Source organism: Barbus barbus (genome assembly GCF_936440315.1).
Source record: "Barbus barbus genome assembly, chromosome: 29".
NCBI classification, from domain to species: domain Eukaryota; kingdom Metazoa; phylum Chordata; class Actinopteri; order Cypriniformes; family Cyprinidae; genus Barbus; species Barbus barbus.
Window position 1 is genome coordinate 5581561 of NC_136757.1, and position 15374 is coordinate 5596934.

The 15374-nt window shown below is 36.7% G+C and overlaps 1 protein-coding gene across 2 annotated transcripts in view; it reads right to left on the reverse strand.

The window, feature by feature from the left end:
- Positions 1 to 4745: 4745 nt before the first annotated feature.
- The window catches only part of LOC306849501 (anthrax toxin receptor 1-like), a 56272-nt gene continuing 45643 nt past the window's right edge, over positions 4746 to 15374 (reverse strand). Inside the window, exon 18 of one of the 2 annotated variants that reach the window (XM_079384582.1) lies at positions 4746 to 5915. In XM_079384582.1, the coding sequence (XP_079240708.1) occupies positions 5511 to 5915 (405 nt within the window). In that variant the 3' untranslated portion in view covers positions 4746 to 5510. The remainder of the gene's footprint in view (positions 5916 to 15374) is intronic. The other variant, XM_079384581.1, reaches the window with a different exon arrangement.

A 15374-nucleotide genomic window follows, 5' to 3' on the forward strand; every position in this document is an offset into this window, starting at 1 on the left:
TTTTTGTAAATATTTTATTTGATCTTTTCATGTGACAACACTGAAGAAATGACACTTTGCTTTGAGGTGTGTTTGGGGTCGTTATCATGTTGGAATACTGCCAACTATAATGTTGGCATTCATGTTTCCCTCAATGAACTGTAGCTCCTCAGTGCCGGCAGCACTCATGCAGCCCCAGACCATGACACTCCCACCACCATGCTTGACTGTTGGCAAGACGCACTTGTCTTTGTACTCCTCACCTGGTTGCCGCCACACACCATCTGAACCAAATAAGTTTATATTGGTATCATCAGACCACCTTAGTCTGCTTGTCTTCATCAAACTGTTTGCGGGGTTTCTTGTGCATCATCTTTAGAAGAGGCTTCCTTCTGGGACGACAGCCATGCAGACCAATTTGATCCAGTGTGCGGCGTATGGTCTGAGCACTGACAGGCTGACCCCCCACCCCTTCAACCTCCGCAGCAATGCTGGCAGCACTCATACTTCTATTTCCCAAACACAACCTCTGGATATGACGCTGAGCACGTGCACTCAACTACTTTGGTCGACCATGGCGAGGCCTGTTCTGAGAGGAACCTGTCCTGTTAAACCGCTGTATGGTCTTGGCCACCGTGCTGCAGCTCAGTTTCAGGGTCTTGGCAATCTTCTTATAGCCTACGCCATCTTTATGTAGAGCAACAATATTTTTTTTTCAGATCCTCAGAGAGTTCTTTGCCATGAGGTGCCATGTTGAACTTCTAGTGACCAGTATGAGCGAGTGAGAGTGATAACACCAAATTTAACACACCTGCTCCCCATTCACACCTGAGACCTTGTAACACTAACGAGTCACATGACACCGGGGTGAGAAAATGGCTAATTGGGCCCAATTTGGACATTTTCAATTAGGAGTGTACTCACTTTTGTGGCCAGCGGTTTAGACATTAATGGCTGTGTGTTGAGTTATTTTGAGGGCACAGCAGTATATTAGGTGAAAGAGGTTTGGCTGACAAAAAAAAAAAAATTGGGAATCCCTGTAAAAGTAATAACACAAATGTGTGCATTTTAATGTGCTTGAAAGTCAAAAGCCTTCCAAATATATAATTATACAGAGTTAAATAATCAATTGAAATTTGTGATAATTCAATTGAAAAGTAATATGTTCATCAGTAGTTGATGCAATGTCAAAAAATTGAGAAAACACTGAAAACTGAAATAATTCTTGTAAATCCAGTGGTCAAATGCTATGCGGCCTCTCAATGTTCTGTATAATTATAGCCACTGACTAGTGACTGGTCTTTGTGTAAATGTCCACAAAACCAAAAGACTTTCTGAATGTATAAACAATCAGTGGTAGTCTATTTTTGAAGATAAAAAATAATAATTAGGAAGAATAAATAAATTATGAATAATTACTTGTTTTGTGTGAATAATATGCAATCATGTAATCAATAAAAAAAGTAACAGTAGTAATCGAATTACAAGTACTTATATTTTTGGAATCTGATTATGTAATCCAGATTACATGTAATTAATTACTACCCAGCACTGCTCACAGATGTGTGTGGTTTTAAGACAATGTATTTGATATTAATAACCGTAGGAAAAACAAGGAGGTAAAGAGGACTGGAAGGAGAAGGAATGATAGGATACGAGTGAGAAAAAAAACAGACAAAACATGAATATCAGGATCAAAGACAGAGAGAGACAGTGTTGAATGAATACCAACTATACAAAACATCACATTTGATTTTCATAATCGATCCGAACACAAAACAGGTTACACAGGTCTCGTGGGTTCCTCTGCACTGCTGGAGAAAATGCATCCTAATCCCAGTTTATTTTTCCAGCAGAGTTTGATTTGCTTATCTTTGGCTGCACTTGAAACATTTCATGCCAAACCTTGCTGAGCTTGTGCTTGTGACACTGGATAAAACTCCCTTTAGAAAACTTATTTTGAAATTGAACACATCTATGATGGCGAGAGTGGTTTATAGTCTCTGTCTCACGAGACGCCTGCAGCTTTCGGCGCACATTTTGACAGAGCGGCTGTCTGGACTAAATTACACCTGGTCTAAAGGGGATTAGTTCAGGAGAGATGGCTGATAAAAACAACAAGAAATCAGTTGTAACAATTTTGTTATTTCTTTAAGATTTAAGATCAGATAAAGTTTTCAATTTTATAACCAAATTATGCAGAAATCCAAGTAACCTATGACATTTCTCTTTTCAAAACTGATCAAAATGTTGCCAACCCTGTGATTATACAGTAATGTTTTTACTGTATAATCACAGTACATTTTGGGGGTTGAATGTTACGAGGTTGAAAATCAGCTCAAGAGTGTCTAATAAATGTCCAGGGCAGGGTAGATTACTTACTATTTGTAGTCCATTATTGATTACAGATTATGAAAATTGTATTTACAGTAATTTAAATGACTTGTTTTAGGTAATGTATTCTGACTACTTTTTAAATGACTTTTTACCTAACTTGTTTTAAACTTACCATTAAATGTGCCATTTTGATATAAACCATATTATTTGATATCAACATCATGAAGTTCATTAAACATTATATTACATCAGGGTTTTCCTAACTGGGGTTTGACAATAATTCAGTCATAAAAATGTAAGATAAAATGAATTATTTTAAAATTTCAAATGAACACTAAAAAGAGAAATAATTAATTTGTTTACCTGTCAATGTGACCATTAACTGAAACCAGAGAACTGAGAATATTCAAATAATATTGCAAAATTAAACTCCTCAAGAATATTTCAAGTATTTAGTACTAGTGACTATTAGTGACTATCCGCACTGTAAATGTCCTTTAAAATATCATACCATGACACATTATTTACTGTCAGTTTCTTGTGATTCATGCAAAGAACAAAGTTTGTTGTAAATGAGATTTTCCCCTGTAACAGAGTTGAACTTATTACAATATACATGACATGGTAACACTTATATGTAAGGTGTCCTTGTTAAACATTACACATACTATTATAATAACAATAAATTATGCATAATTACATGCAAGTAACCCTAATCCTAACCATATAGTAAGTACACGTATTGCTCAGTGTTTAAATGCATAATTATACTGTAACAAGGACACCTTTATATAACATTATATATAGCCTATTGAAGACTGCAGGAGAATGTTATTCTTTTCTAACCATGTGGTCACAATTTTATTACACCCTAAAATATGACGTCAGAAAACACAAACCATTGTTTTTAAAGGGGAAAATGTCACAGTATAACAGGGTTGAACAAAGCCCTTTAGGGCAAAGATTCACAACACCCATGAAACGCATTTTATTTCAAAACAAAAGAACAGTTAAAAAAGTAAATAACAAAACAATGTAGTCATGATCCGAGTCATTTAGAGAATGATTCATTTACATGATTCCTTTGAAAAGCATATAAGATTTAACATGGACATATATGAATTAATTACCCATAAAACCTTCATCAAAACAGGGTTTGGGAGTCATATAAAGACAACATTGGCATCATAGTGGCACTGCAATAACTTAGACTCTACAAAAAAATGACAAGGGCTCTTTAGAAGCAAAGGATTGTGGAAATTGACACTGTGCTGTATTATGACAATATTATATACAACACGTAATTATGAACAAAAACAAACTCGTATATCAAATGTGTTGGATTCAGGGTTGTAAATAGTTTCAAAACTCATTTCCAATGTGAAAAGCTATTTGTAATCTGGTTATTCATGGTGGTTAAAAAGCAGAGGCTATAGAACTCCTGCTGGGAGATCTTTTGCTTCTAAACTATTCAAAATCTCAGTCATGCCTCAAAAAAACACTCAAACAAAAAAAGAAAACCTTGTATAAAAATGTTGCACATGGATACATAGATTTATGCATACAGCATGTGTAATGCATGATAATTTGTACTTTTTTTTTTTTTATAATGCACCCATACACCATTACAACTGTGACATGTGCAAAGTAAGGTGATGTTGCTTAGTTTACATTTCAGATTTTCTCTGATGTTTCAAGTTCGTGCGCATAAACACCTTAGTCTCTTCAACATGCGTCATCCTAAGGAAACAGGTCAGCCAAAAATGAAAAATTAAGTTCATCATCATTGAATGATAACAGAATTTCTATTTTTGGATTAACTATTCCTTTAATTCATTATGGTCTGGTACTTTGTAAATAAATTCAAAGCCCAAAATGCAACATGCTCCCCATCCCGATCAAAGCCACTAAAATCACTATTGCACAAATAAATGTCAATTACCTGAACAAGCAACAGCTGTATGCTTCGTATGGCAAGACATTTTACCTCCAAAATGTTTGTGAAATGGTTGAATTTTGCAAATACATTTAGTTTTTGAAAGAAAACCTTTTCATCAAACACAGTTGGGTCTCATTTACTTACTGCAGGTACAGACATTTTCATGCAGAAATCATGATTTCTCAGCATATTCTTTACAATAAATGTATAAATAAATTTACAATAAAACGTAGAACAAACTAAAATCACGTCTGCTTCCGTAGATTGCATTTGTGCCCGCCCACTTTTTCAACTGCTCTGGGTCCCAAAGTATTCTTCCCATTAATTTTTTCTCTAGGGATTTTAAAAAAATTCTTTGTTAAAGTATTATAAACCATTAACCAAAATGTATCCGATTTAGTTCGGCTCATAGGTTTTTTATGTGCATTTTTAGAATTTAGGCGTATCTTGGCATTTCCATTTAGCGTTTTTTTTGTTTGTTTGTTTTTTTGCCGATAATGCACATAAAAGTAGGTGGATGGAAACATAACTAATGAATGCATTTACTTCCAGGACCCAACTGTTGTGCTCTATTATACATCAAACCCTTATATAGAGATGGGTGTGTTTATCCAAATCAAGGGTATGCGGCATTTCAACATTAGAAAGTTAGAAACCAATTCATGTGCATAGTTTGAAATCTGGCAGATTTTTTTTTTCTGTGCGTATAAGTGTGTATAAACCCATGCAATGTTTAGTAAATGAGACCCAATGTTTAGTTTTTGCCACTTAATGAAGATGACCTGTATGGTGATGCTTTTCAAAAACGTGTATATATTTTCTCAATCACTCTGAATGAGAAAGCTCCCAAAAAGTTAGTCATCTTTCCTCTTTAATGGAAATCTCCTTCATGAGATGGTCCCATGTGCATGCAATTGTGAAACATCCATGAATCCATTAATGGAACCAACCACTTCCATTCTCAAAGCTTGGTTAAACTCACAAATGGCGCCTGCTGAAAAGCTCTGTAGGTGAATTTTACGTTTCTTTGCGATGCCTGGCGTGTGTGATTTTGAGTGTTGCTCCCTGCAGAGTTTCATGGTGGCTTGTGTTCCATTTCATTGTCAGGAGCAAATGCCCTTGATGCCACAGGTGAGTCTTTGTATCGAGTTTTTATTGTGTTAGGCCACACACTAACGGAATTTTGAGGAGGATATGGAACATTTATATTTCCTGTTTACTTCCAGTCCTCAGTAGTCCACTCCAATGTGCCACATTACACACAAGGCCGAGGAGGTGGGCGATCTGGAGGAGGAGCTCTGCCTGGAGGTGGGGCTTGAGGGGGTGGGGGCAGGGAGGCAGAAGGGGATGGTGGAAGAGATGTGGGTGGAGAAAAGTAGAGCGTGTTAGGAGACGAAGACCAGATGGGGGGCGGAGAATAGGATGGAGGAGGAGTAATAGGTGGAGAAGGGTTGATGGCGTGAGGTGGGGGCGTAGAAGGTGCCGGGGGAAAGCCGGACAGGGAGGCGGGTGGACTGTGTGGAGGAGGGGGCAGCTGGCCCTGAGGAGGGGGCGGGCTGAGGGTGCATGGCGGGGTGTAGATGGGTGAAGAATGTTCGTTGTACGATGGATAGCGTGGAGGAGGACTAGACTTGATGCGAGTGAAGTTCATACAGCGACCCTGAGAGAGAAAGACAAAAGATTTAAGACATCATATTTTTTCAATATATATATATATTCTGGAATGTTTTCCCGCTGTTAAGTTGTTGCTATGCGGCAGCTGACAGCTGCCATGCAGTTGTTAGGTTGCTGTGGGTGGTTGCAATGCAGTGTCTAACAAGTTCTAAGTGGTTTTTGGCATGTTGACAGGATGTTGCTGTGTGGCTGTTGTTAGGCTGCTGTGGGTGGTTGTCAGGGTATTGCTATGTGGTGGCTGTTGTTAGGCCGCTGTGGGTGGTTGTCAGGGCGTTGCCATGTGGTGGCTGTTGTTAGGCTGCTGTGGGTGGTTGTCAGGGTGTTGCTATGTGGTGGCTGTTGTTAGGCTGCTATGGGTGGTTGCCAGAGTGTTTGCTAGGTTGTGGCTGTTGTTAGGGTGCTGTGAGTGGTTGCCAGGGTGTTGCTATGTGGTGGCTGTTGTTAGGCTGATGATACACGGGGCAACTTTTTGAGCAATGTTTCCGGGCAACCAGGTGAGAAACAAGACTCACAACCGATCTAAATTATCCAGACAGAACCCATTCTCAATGGGAAAGTGCCCAAGCAAAATTGCTCAAAACGTTGCCCTGTGTATCATCAGCCTGAGGCTGCTGTGGGTGATTGCCAGGGTTTTGCTATGCAGTGTCTAGTTCTGAGTGGTTTTTGGCATGTTTCCATACAATTGCTAGAGTTTTTGTTGTTGCCAGGATGTTGCTATGTAGTCGCTGTTGTTAGGCTGCTGTGGGTGGTTGCTATTTTGTGGACACCATGTTTTGAATAGTTTTTAGCTCCAGAAGAACTTTGTTTGTTTTTTTAGCATGTTGCTATGTATTTGGTAAGATGTTATGGATAGTTGTCAGGGTGTTGCTACATATGCAGTGGCTAACATGTTGCAGTTGCTAGTGTGTTCTGCGCGAAGGCATTGCTATGTGGTTCATAATGTTCTGAGGGATGTTTAGCATGTTGCCATGTACTTTCTATGAAACCACTACAGCATTATGGTAACGGAAACTCTCAGAGCTCGTAAAATACCCGTAACATTTACTGGCAAAAGACCTTTCATGACATCATTCATTTTGCATTAGAAAACTAACTCAGAGGTTGAAAGGAAATCAGCCTCAGAAGTCAAACTGTAAAAAGCTTGTTTTGTTGCCATCATGTAGGACAACGTGGCAGATGAGAAACGTGTTATATTATTTGACTCCAGTTTAGATGCAGTGAATAAGCCATGAGTATTAGTCTTAAATCTCTGAATGTATGTGGCTGGGCAATGGGCAGCAATCATGATGAACTTTACCGTCAATAAATAACATGACAAACACATACACAGAGACAGACTGCCATGCTGAGAGGCGTGTTGGTCTTTCTGTCTGCTGTAGCTGTAGGAAGCTATAAATGCCAGACACGCTTTAATGATACACAGAGGAAAGGCTAGTTGTTGGTTGTTTACTAGAAACACTTATGGAAAATTAGAGAACTCTCTGTCCCAGTTTCCTGTAAACTAATGAAGAACTCCAGGTTGGCCCCAGGAAACACACACACACACACACACACACACACTGTGTGAGTTCATGCAGTTATAAGAGCTTATAGTATGTACTGTAATTAAGAACAACATAAGCCTGACATGATTTGGTATGTATAGCTCTATAAGACAAATAAGGTTACAGCTACTCATAGAAAAACAAATGGAAGAAATCCCAATAACAAATGTAGAGGAACAGAAGACATGGTTTATAGTATAGTTTTAGTTAAACGAGTCAATCACATGTTTGGTTGCCTTGGAATAGTTGGTCCTGTCAGGAATATGCAGTTTTTCACTGTGATTTAAGCTAAATAACATTCTTTTTTACGCATAATTGGGATGCCAGGTTTTGTGTAATTTCACATATTAATACATACTCTTGATAAAAAGTTACAGAGATGTCAGTGTTTCAGTAGCCAACTTCAAAGGGACTTTGGAATTTAAGAAAACACTTTTAATCAAATCATCTTTAAGTACACTTATTTTAACAGAATATAATTGTGCCTAATTATAATAAATTGGCAACCTGTCAACTTCAAAATATATATATCTTCAAATATTTTAAATACAGATTCTGTTGAGATATTTTAAATGTTAAAAATGGTTTTGTGTGTTAAATTACTGTCTGCAGAGAGACAATTGAAATTTAAGATACATTTTTATTATGCTACTAATTTTGCATATTCGTTTGCCTTTTCAGTTCATTATGATTATAATCAATTTTAGTGTTTAATTTCAAGATTTATTACTTTTGTATTTTGTTTTTTTATTTAGTCTCTGTCTTCACTTATAAGAACAAATAAAAGAAATATCAGCTCATATACATGGTTGATTTTACCTCATCTAGCATCCTGATATTTTAAATGACCATATAAATTAAAATGCTTTCTATATTATTAAAGCTGGCAAAATTCAAAAGCTAAAACAGTGAAATTCTTAATATTAATTCCAAAATATATTTATGTTTTCCTATTAAACCAACAACTAAAACTATGAATCTTAGCACGGAAGTTATATAAGTGCATTAACTCAGCAACCACACTTACAAACAATATATTCGAGATCCATGTTTGGATTTAGTTCAACACGGACTGGCTGTATTACACATTACTTTGAGCAGATTATCTCAATGTAAATGTTTGTCATTGTTTTTTGGATCATCAGCACTTCCTCTGCAATGTAGAGGAAGCAATTGCACTTTGCCAGGTTGTAAAAAATAAAGTAAAACACAAGGCAGAAAAGTCCTTTTAAGGGAAAAGGACTTAAACTCTTGACATCTGCAACCCCAAACATTAAAACTCGTGGAGGTCTATATATATTTTTCTCTCTTTTTTTTTTTTTTTTTCTTAAGATAATATGTAGAGATTTTGATTTCATTAATATTGCATGTTGATATAGTCACATTTAGGCTGTGTGTCCACCAATACTGTTGCTTTGGTTGTGCCTTCATTTCAGTATGTTCATTTACCACAGCAGACACATGCAACCGTCTCTCCGTCTCCACACTCTCTCAGAAGTAGTCGGGACAGCAGCCAGCTCTAGTTTCTTTTTAATTTTACAGTCGCCAGACCCTACAGTTTTAATAACAACATGCCTACACTCATACCGCTTCCTGTAACTGCTTAGATCAAAATTCCCCTTCCTCTGTTAAATGTCTGGTCTTCATTCCTAGACTTTTGTCTTCTGCTCTGCTTAAACAGTTTTATTGTCACCACTTATTCAACTTCAGATTGCATAGAAAAATGATCAAATTACAAATCAAAAACTTAACTATGCCTTCCTGTTGAAAAGTATTGATGTTTTTAACCAGTACACATGTTGTACATATGTGCAGACAACAGGATAATATTTATGTGCACTGCAGCCAACATAATAATGAATCTTTGAAGTGCAAAGGTGGCAAAGATGTCACATCTGAAGTGGCATATATACCATCCTTATGCCGGAATCAATAACTTTCAGAGAAAAAATAAATAAATTCCATTATCTAAAATAAAAATGAAAGCAGGAGTTTAAAAACTACGGACGTTCTAAGCGGCCATGCATTATTATGATTTTTCTGTCTTGTTTTCTCGTGATCACGACTTAATTTTCTCATGATCTCGACATAACGAAAGTTGTTTTGTCGTTATCACGACTTAATTTTCTCGTGATCTCGACATAACGAAAGTTGTTTTGTCGTTATCACGACTTAATTTTCTCGTGATCTCGACATAACGAAAGTTGTTTTGTCGTTATCACGACTTAATTTTCTCGTGATCTCGACATAACGAAAGTTTTTTTGTCGTTATCACAACTTAATTTTCTCGTGATCTCGACATAACGAAAGTTGTTTTGTCGTTATCACGACTTAATTTTCTCGTGATCTCGACATAACGAAAGTTTTTTTGTCGTTATCACGACTTAATTTTCTCGTGATCTCGACATAACGAAAGTTGTTTTGTCGTTATCACGACTTAATTTTCTCGTGATCTCGACATAACGAAAGTTGTTTTGTCGTTATCTCGACATAACGAAAGTTGTTGATCTCAACGTAAAAACCGTTTTCTCACGACGTAATTGTAGCTATCGTGAGAAAATCAGGGTCGTTATATTGTCTTCGACGATAAAGTTGCAGACCCGACAGCCTCCTCCTCAAGTGTCGAACACTTATGTGTAAGTCGTCAATCACTGACAGACACAGCTATTTCAGTTTGAGTGAGTCCCTGATCAAAGTAAAAGCGAATACGATCATCCATGATGCTGCTTCTATAGCATTTTCTCATGCCGAATACACAGAGAAAATGAAGTCGTGATAACGACAAAACAACTTTCGTTATGACGAGATCACGAGAAAACAAGACAGAAAAATTATAATAATGCATGGCTGCTTAGAACTTCCGTAAAAAACAATTGGAAAAAACGGTAAAAAAAAAAAAATCTTCTCTAAAAATAGTTATTTAAAATATTAACCAACACAATTTTAACTAATATTGCAAATAAATAAATCAATTAAAGAAAAAAATTCAAAAGGTATGATACCCCTGAGAGGGACATACTGATCTTAAATATCAATGGTCTAAAATGTAAATGGGAAGTTTAAGTCTGGAAGCTATTATGCATCACTGTGCAGCTCAGTAAAATATCATCTGCCTGTAATTATCAACAGATTCATGCTGTTCAATGATTTTGTATGTTTGTAGCATCAACTTGACCAAACTGACTAGTTGGACAGAAGCATTTGGCAGTAACTTGCATTAAAGCTGGTTAACTTCCCTTTTTGTTTTCTTTTTTGAAAATGAAAGATTTGTTTTGATTCACTCAAAGCTTGACAGACACGCATGACCACAGTTGCTATGTAAACCAAGAGACACAACCACCAAACTCATGTAACACAGAGTCAAGAATCTGGGTCAGACCCACCAATGCAAGATGCTTAGATGCAATAAAGTGCTGACTGTGCAGTTTTTGGTAAGTGACTCAATTTAAAACTTAAAGTTTTAGATGTTAACATTATAGTTAACATGAACTAACAATTAAAATACTTCTAAAGCATTTATTAATCTTATTTAAAGTTAATTTCAACATTTATTAGTACATGAAATCAAAAGTGAGATCTGATAGTATTGTTTAATGGACCTGAGCTAACATGAGATAACATATTTTTATATAAAAGTAAAAAAAAAATACTGTAAAATGTATTTTTCATTGCATTACCTAATGTTAAGCAGTGAGCTGTAAACTGTACAATTTACTGGTCAAAATGGGTTAAAGTTAGAAAAAAAAGCTTGCTGCTATTAGGTATCACAACTTAAAATTCAACATTAGAATAAGTAATTGTGTTATTTCAACTTAAAAAAGCAAGTGTTCATGCTTGACTTAAAATGATATGTTTCGTTAAACTTAGTTAAGTTTTAATTAGCTAATTGCCGCAACATTTTTAATGGTATATCCAGTGTTTTTACATGGGGGAAAATTCACTATACAGCATACTGTGCATATTTAGGCATATATATCATTACAAATTTGCCATTATAGAAACTCGAACCCAGAAAAATGCAATATAATCCCAGTAAAGCATGACAGATTGCAGTAGTCTGCTGAATTATTCATAACCTAGCATTGCAAGATGGAAAATTACACCACACTAATTGTGTTCGGTAGAGATTTTGTGGGTGTTTGTGGCGTTACATGATTTGCATGTTTGTTTTGGTAATTGGGTGCTAAACAATGCAAACTGTGCATGAAAATAAACGTCACTATCAATTTAGTCAATGACTGAAATTCTGTGTAATTTTGGTCTTTTTTTCATGATGCATATTTTTTTTGTTTTGGCTTCCTTAATGTTTGCCAAACAAACAGTTTTGTCAGTAATTTTGTTAATGTAACACTGGGTATATAATATATACAGTTTTCAGAGCAATCAGTCCACACATGGTAGTGTTTTGGAAAGGTGAGGGAAGCAGATACTTCCTACATGAAAGATTACAATAGCTTTCAACAAAATGCTTGCAGAGCCCCTTAAAAAGTTAACTTGGACTCCTGTTAACTCTACGTCCTTTGCCCCATTATATAAGCAAAACATTTTAAAGCTGACTTCAGATATTGGAATCTTCTGATGGGTTTGCCAGACAACAACATCTCTATCTGGCAGCATACAGCTCACAGCTGTTCGATGAAATGCTCTGCATATGCGCCTTTATCATCACGTTAATTACCACTGCACCAAAAAGCATAAACCTAGAAAATATAGTTTGCAAAGAAACTCTATCAACATTTTGGCTTTTTTAGTGATTTCTGAGCTTCATGATTCCATGGGAACACCGTGTGTAAAACCTAATATTGTGTTTTTTAGGGATAGGACTTTTGGAGAATTTGGATGTGTTTTTAAGTTTCGGCATGCTTCCAAGTGCATTGTGGTGAAATGGTAATGGTTTAACCTCATAGTGTGATGTCATCAGACTCTCTAATCGCTGAGGGTGTCGCCTCCCCGATGCTGTTAATCGTTGTACTATGTTTGGCTCTTCTCTTGTAAAGCAATTGTATCATTTTCCTGATGTACAAGTCTAGACTATATTATTTCCATTGGTCTGCTTTCTCTGTTGGATCTTTTAGGCCCAGGTCTCTTATGGTTCTTAAAATCAAATCTGATTGCTTTGCTGGGTAGTCAGTTGTGTTGAGTATCAATGTACATGTCATTCTATGATGCAAGTTCAGTTTCTTGTCATCACTCAGCAAATATCTGACCAACTCCATCTTACCTGCAGATACACGGAGCTGCTGCAGGATACTACAAAACGGCAAGGTGGTGATTTTGAGTAATCTGTGAAACGTCTTTTAAATAGGAGTAGGTCCAAAGTTGAAGCCAAATGTGACTCACAGTTTGACCCTCCAAACGTACAGCGGGATATGACATTTAGCGCTACTAAGCGAGCTCCTCAGAGAAAGTATGGGTGTGGGTGTTGAGTTTTGCAGTGTGCCTCAGTTATAAATGACACCACCCTCTGCACATGGCGTTACGTCCAAACGGATCTGTTGACATTGGACCTCATCTCTTTAGTTTGGTAAAATAAAGCTGCATGTTTTGAAGTGGAGGAAATGACCGGCTGTCTTCGCAGCTCTTAGGCTTGCAGGAGCCATCAAGTTATTGGCAGTGCACTGTACGAACAAGATTCTAGACTTGATGCAATTGGAGTTTCGAACTTTCTGAAGAAAATGTGAGTGATGCTTGCATTTGCGAAAGTTGCGTTTTTGAGCACTAAGACTACTAAGATTTTTTTAATAGAGTGTATATTTACACTAAGCACAAGTAGCCTACCTTTTTGGCAGAGACTATGTACATTAGCTCCGCCCACCAATGTCTGGTTGGCATAAACATCATTATGAAGACATGCATCATTTAACAGGCTCTGTGGCGTAGGGCGGAAAGTGCAGCATGCTTTGACGTGATTGATCCGAGTTCGAATCCGCCTTTTTCTGAACTCATTCTTCTCTCTTTTCCCATTACATTTCAGATCAGAAAGACATTTATTTTCAATAAAAATGGAGGAAATATTTAAAAAATGGAAATAAAGTGCCTTGTGGGTATTTAATAATACAGTGTTCATTGAGTAGGTTTAGGGGTACGTGAAGGGAGGGCTTTATTGTTCCAATATATGGCGGCATACATTAAGTAATTTTTAAAAAATATCTTGGCTGTTCGTTTACAAAACTACAGTGTTTTGGGGGCCTGAAAATGTAAAACCTTTGAAAACAGGTTTTAAAGTGCAAGATTTTGAAAATGACACCGTCATTGCCTGTGTAAACAACAAAAAAGCTAATTTGTGAAAACGGTGATATCATGCGCATTCATTTCATGTATACAGTCTATATGTATGTGTGAAAGCATATTTACAAAGTGACATCGCCATCTACTGGCCTGGCATGCATAATGCAGTGTTTTTAGTCATTTTCGGAGGATCCATGTGAACGGAATCGTTTTGACAACATTGTTGTCGGTACGCAAAACCTTTCAAAATGCAAAGGAAAACGTTTCAGTTTTAAGTACAATGTTGTTGAGGGTATGCTTGTATGCTACCTCATTTAACCTGTATTTATCCCCCCTTTTGGTTTAGTTGTTTGTCTGTTCTTGCAATATTATGTGGTTTGTGTATTTCTTTTTGTCTTGTTCTCTTGTATTAGTTTGTCTTGTAAATAAATTGCACTTGCTGCTAATATATCCTTGCCTCAACTCTTCCTTGCTGATCATGCAACCAACCCTGACAAACATGAAAAGCATTCTGTGCTGCGTCCTGTCCTTAGATGAGCTCTTTCTCTCAGTGGATGTGACCTGCCATCAACTTTATAGTCAAATCATCCTTTGCCTAAGTAAGAAATATCATACGAGTTCACCCTAAAGAACTTTGTACTTCATTTCATGCAAATCTCATTGCCATTTGGGATCTATGATATGCATTTCCTCAGTTTATTTGCTTAATCCAGGAGACCCAGCATGAAACAGGTGGCTTTAACTCTTGACCTGTTGTTGTTCTCCATTCAGGCAAGGATGAAAGAATGTTTAAACGAAGCAGTGAGTGAAAGAAAATACATGCTATAGAGAGGAAGCCAAGTCTAACTGCAACATTTGTCATTAATGTTCATGATAGTGTTTTTGGCAATGAAGATCTTGTTTGACTAAACATATGCACAAATATGCACACTTAGAGGGATAGTTGACTCAAATATTATCATATTGAACCCTCATGCTGTTACAGACCATATGGTTTTACTTCTATGTGGAACACAAATTAATTTTTTATTCTTACAACAAAAGTGGATGGTGAGCACAAGCTACAAAAATGAACTATTCTGATCTGTTATGTGTAAAGCTCCATCAGCATGAGGCTGGTTTTCATTTCCTATCGAGCTGTGGAATAGTGCTGTATTTTCATTTTCTGCTTTTCATCACTTCAGTAAAGCCAAGTCATATTGCATTAACTGACATTTATAATAGTGATTTAGCAGATTGCTCTGTTGGGCTGTGAAAAACCAGATCACGAAGAGTCAGTTGAGATCTTTTATAAGCTCCAGAGTCCTTGTGCTGGTGAAGATATCAAAGACATGGTAATCTTTAAAAAAAAATTAAGTGGAAATGAATAGCACTGCAAGCTATTTGAACATAACTGAAACCTGCTTCAGCTCTAAACCTCCCAAATCCCATCCACTTTTCACACATATTCCCAGACAACCTTCATTCTACTCACTCCTACAGTATTACCAACAACTCATATAGTGAATAGAGCACTGTGTGTCCGTGCATCCAAATCTTCATATCTCCGCTGATTTTCCTTTATGGTGCTTAAACCTCACATCACTGAACCTATGAGGAATCTTGCAAAAGATTATTTCCAAAATTTCTATTTTTATTTTTCATTTCTGTGGCAGAAACAAGCTGTTTTACAT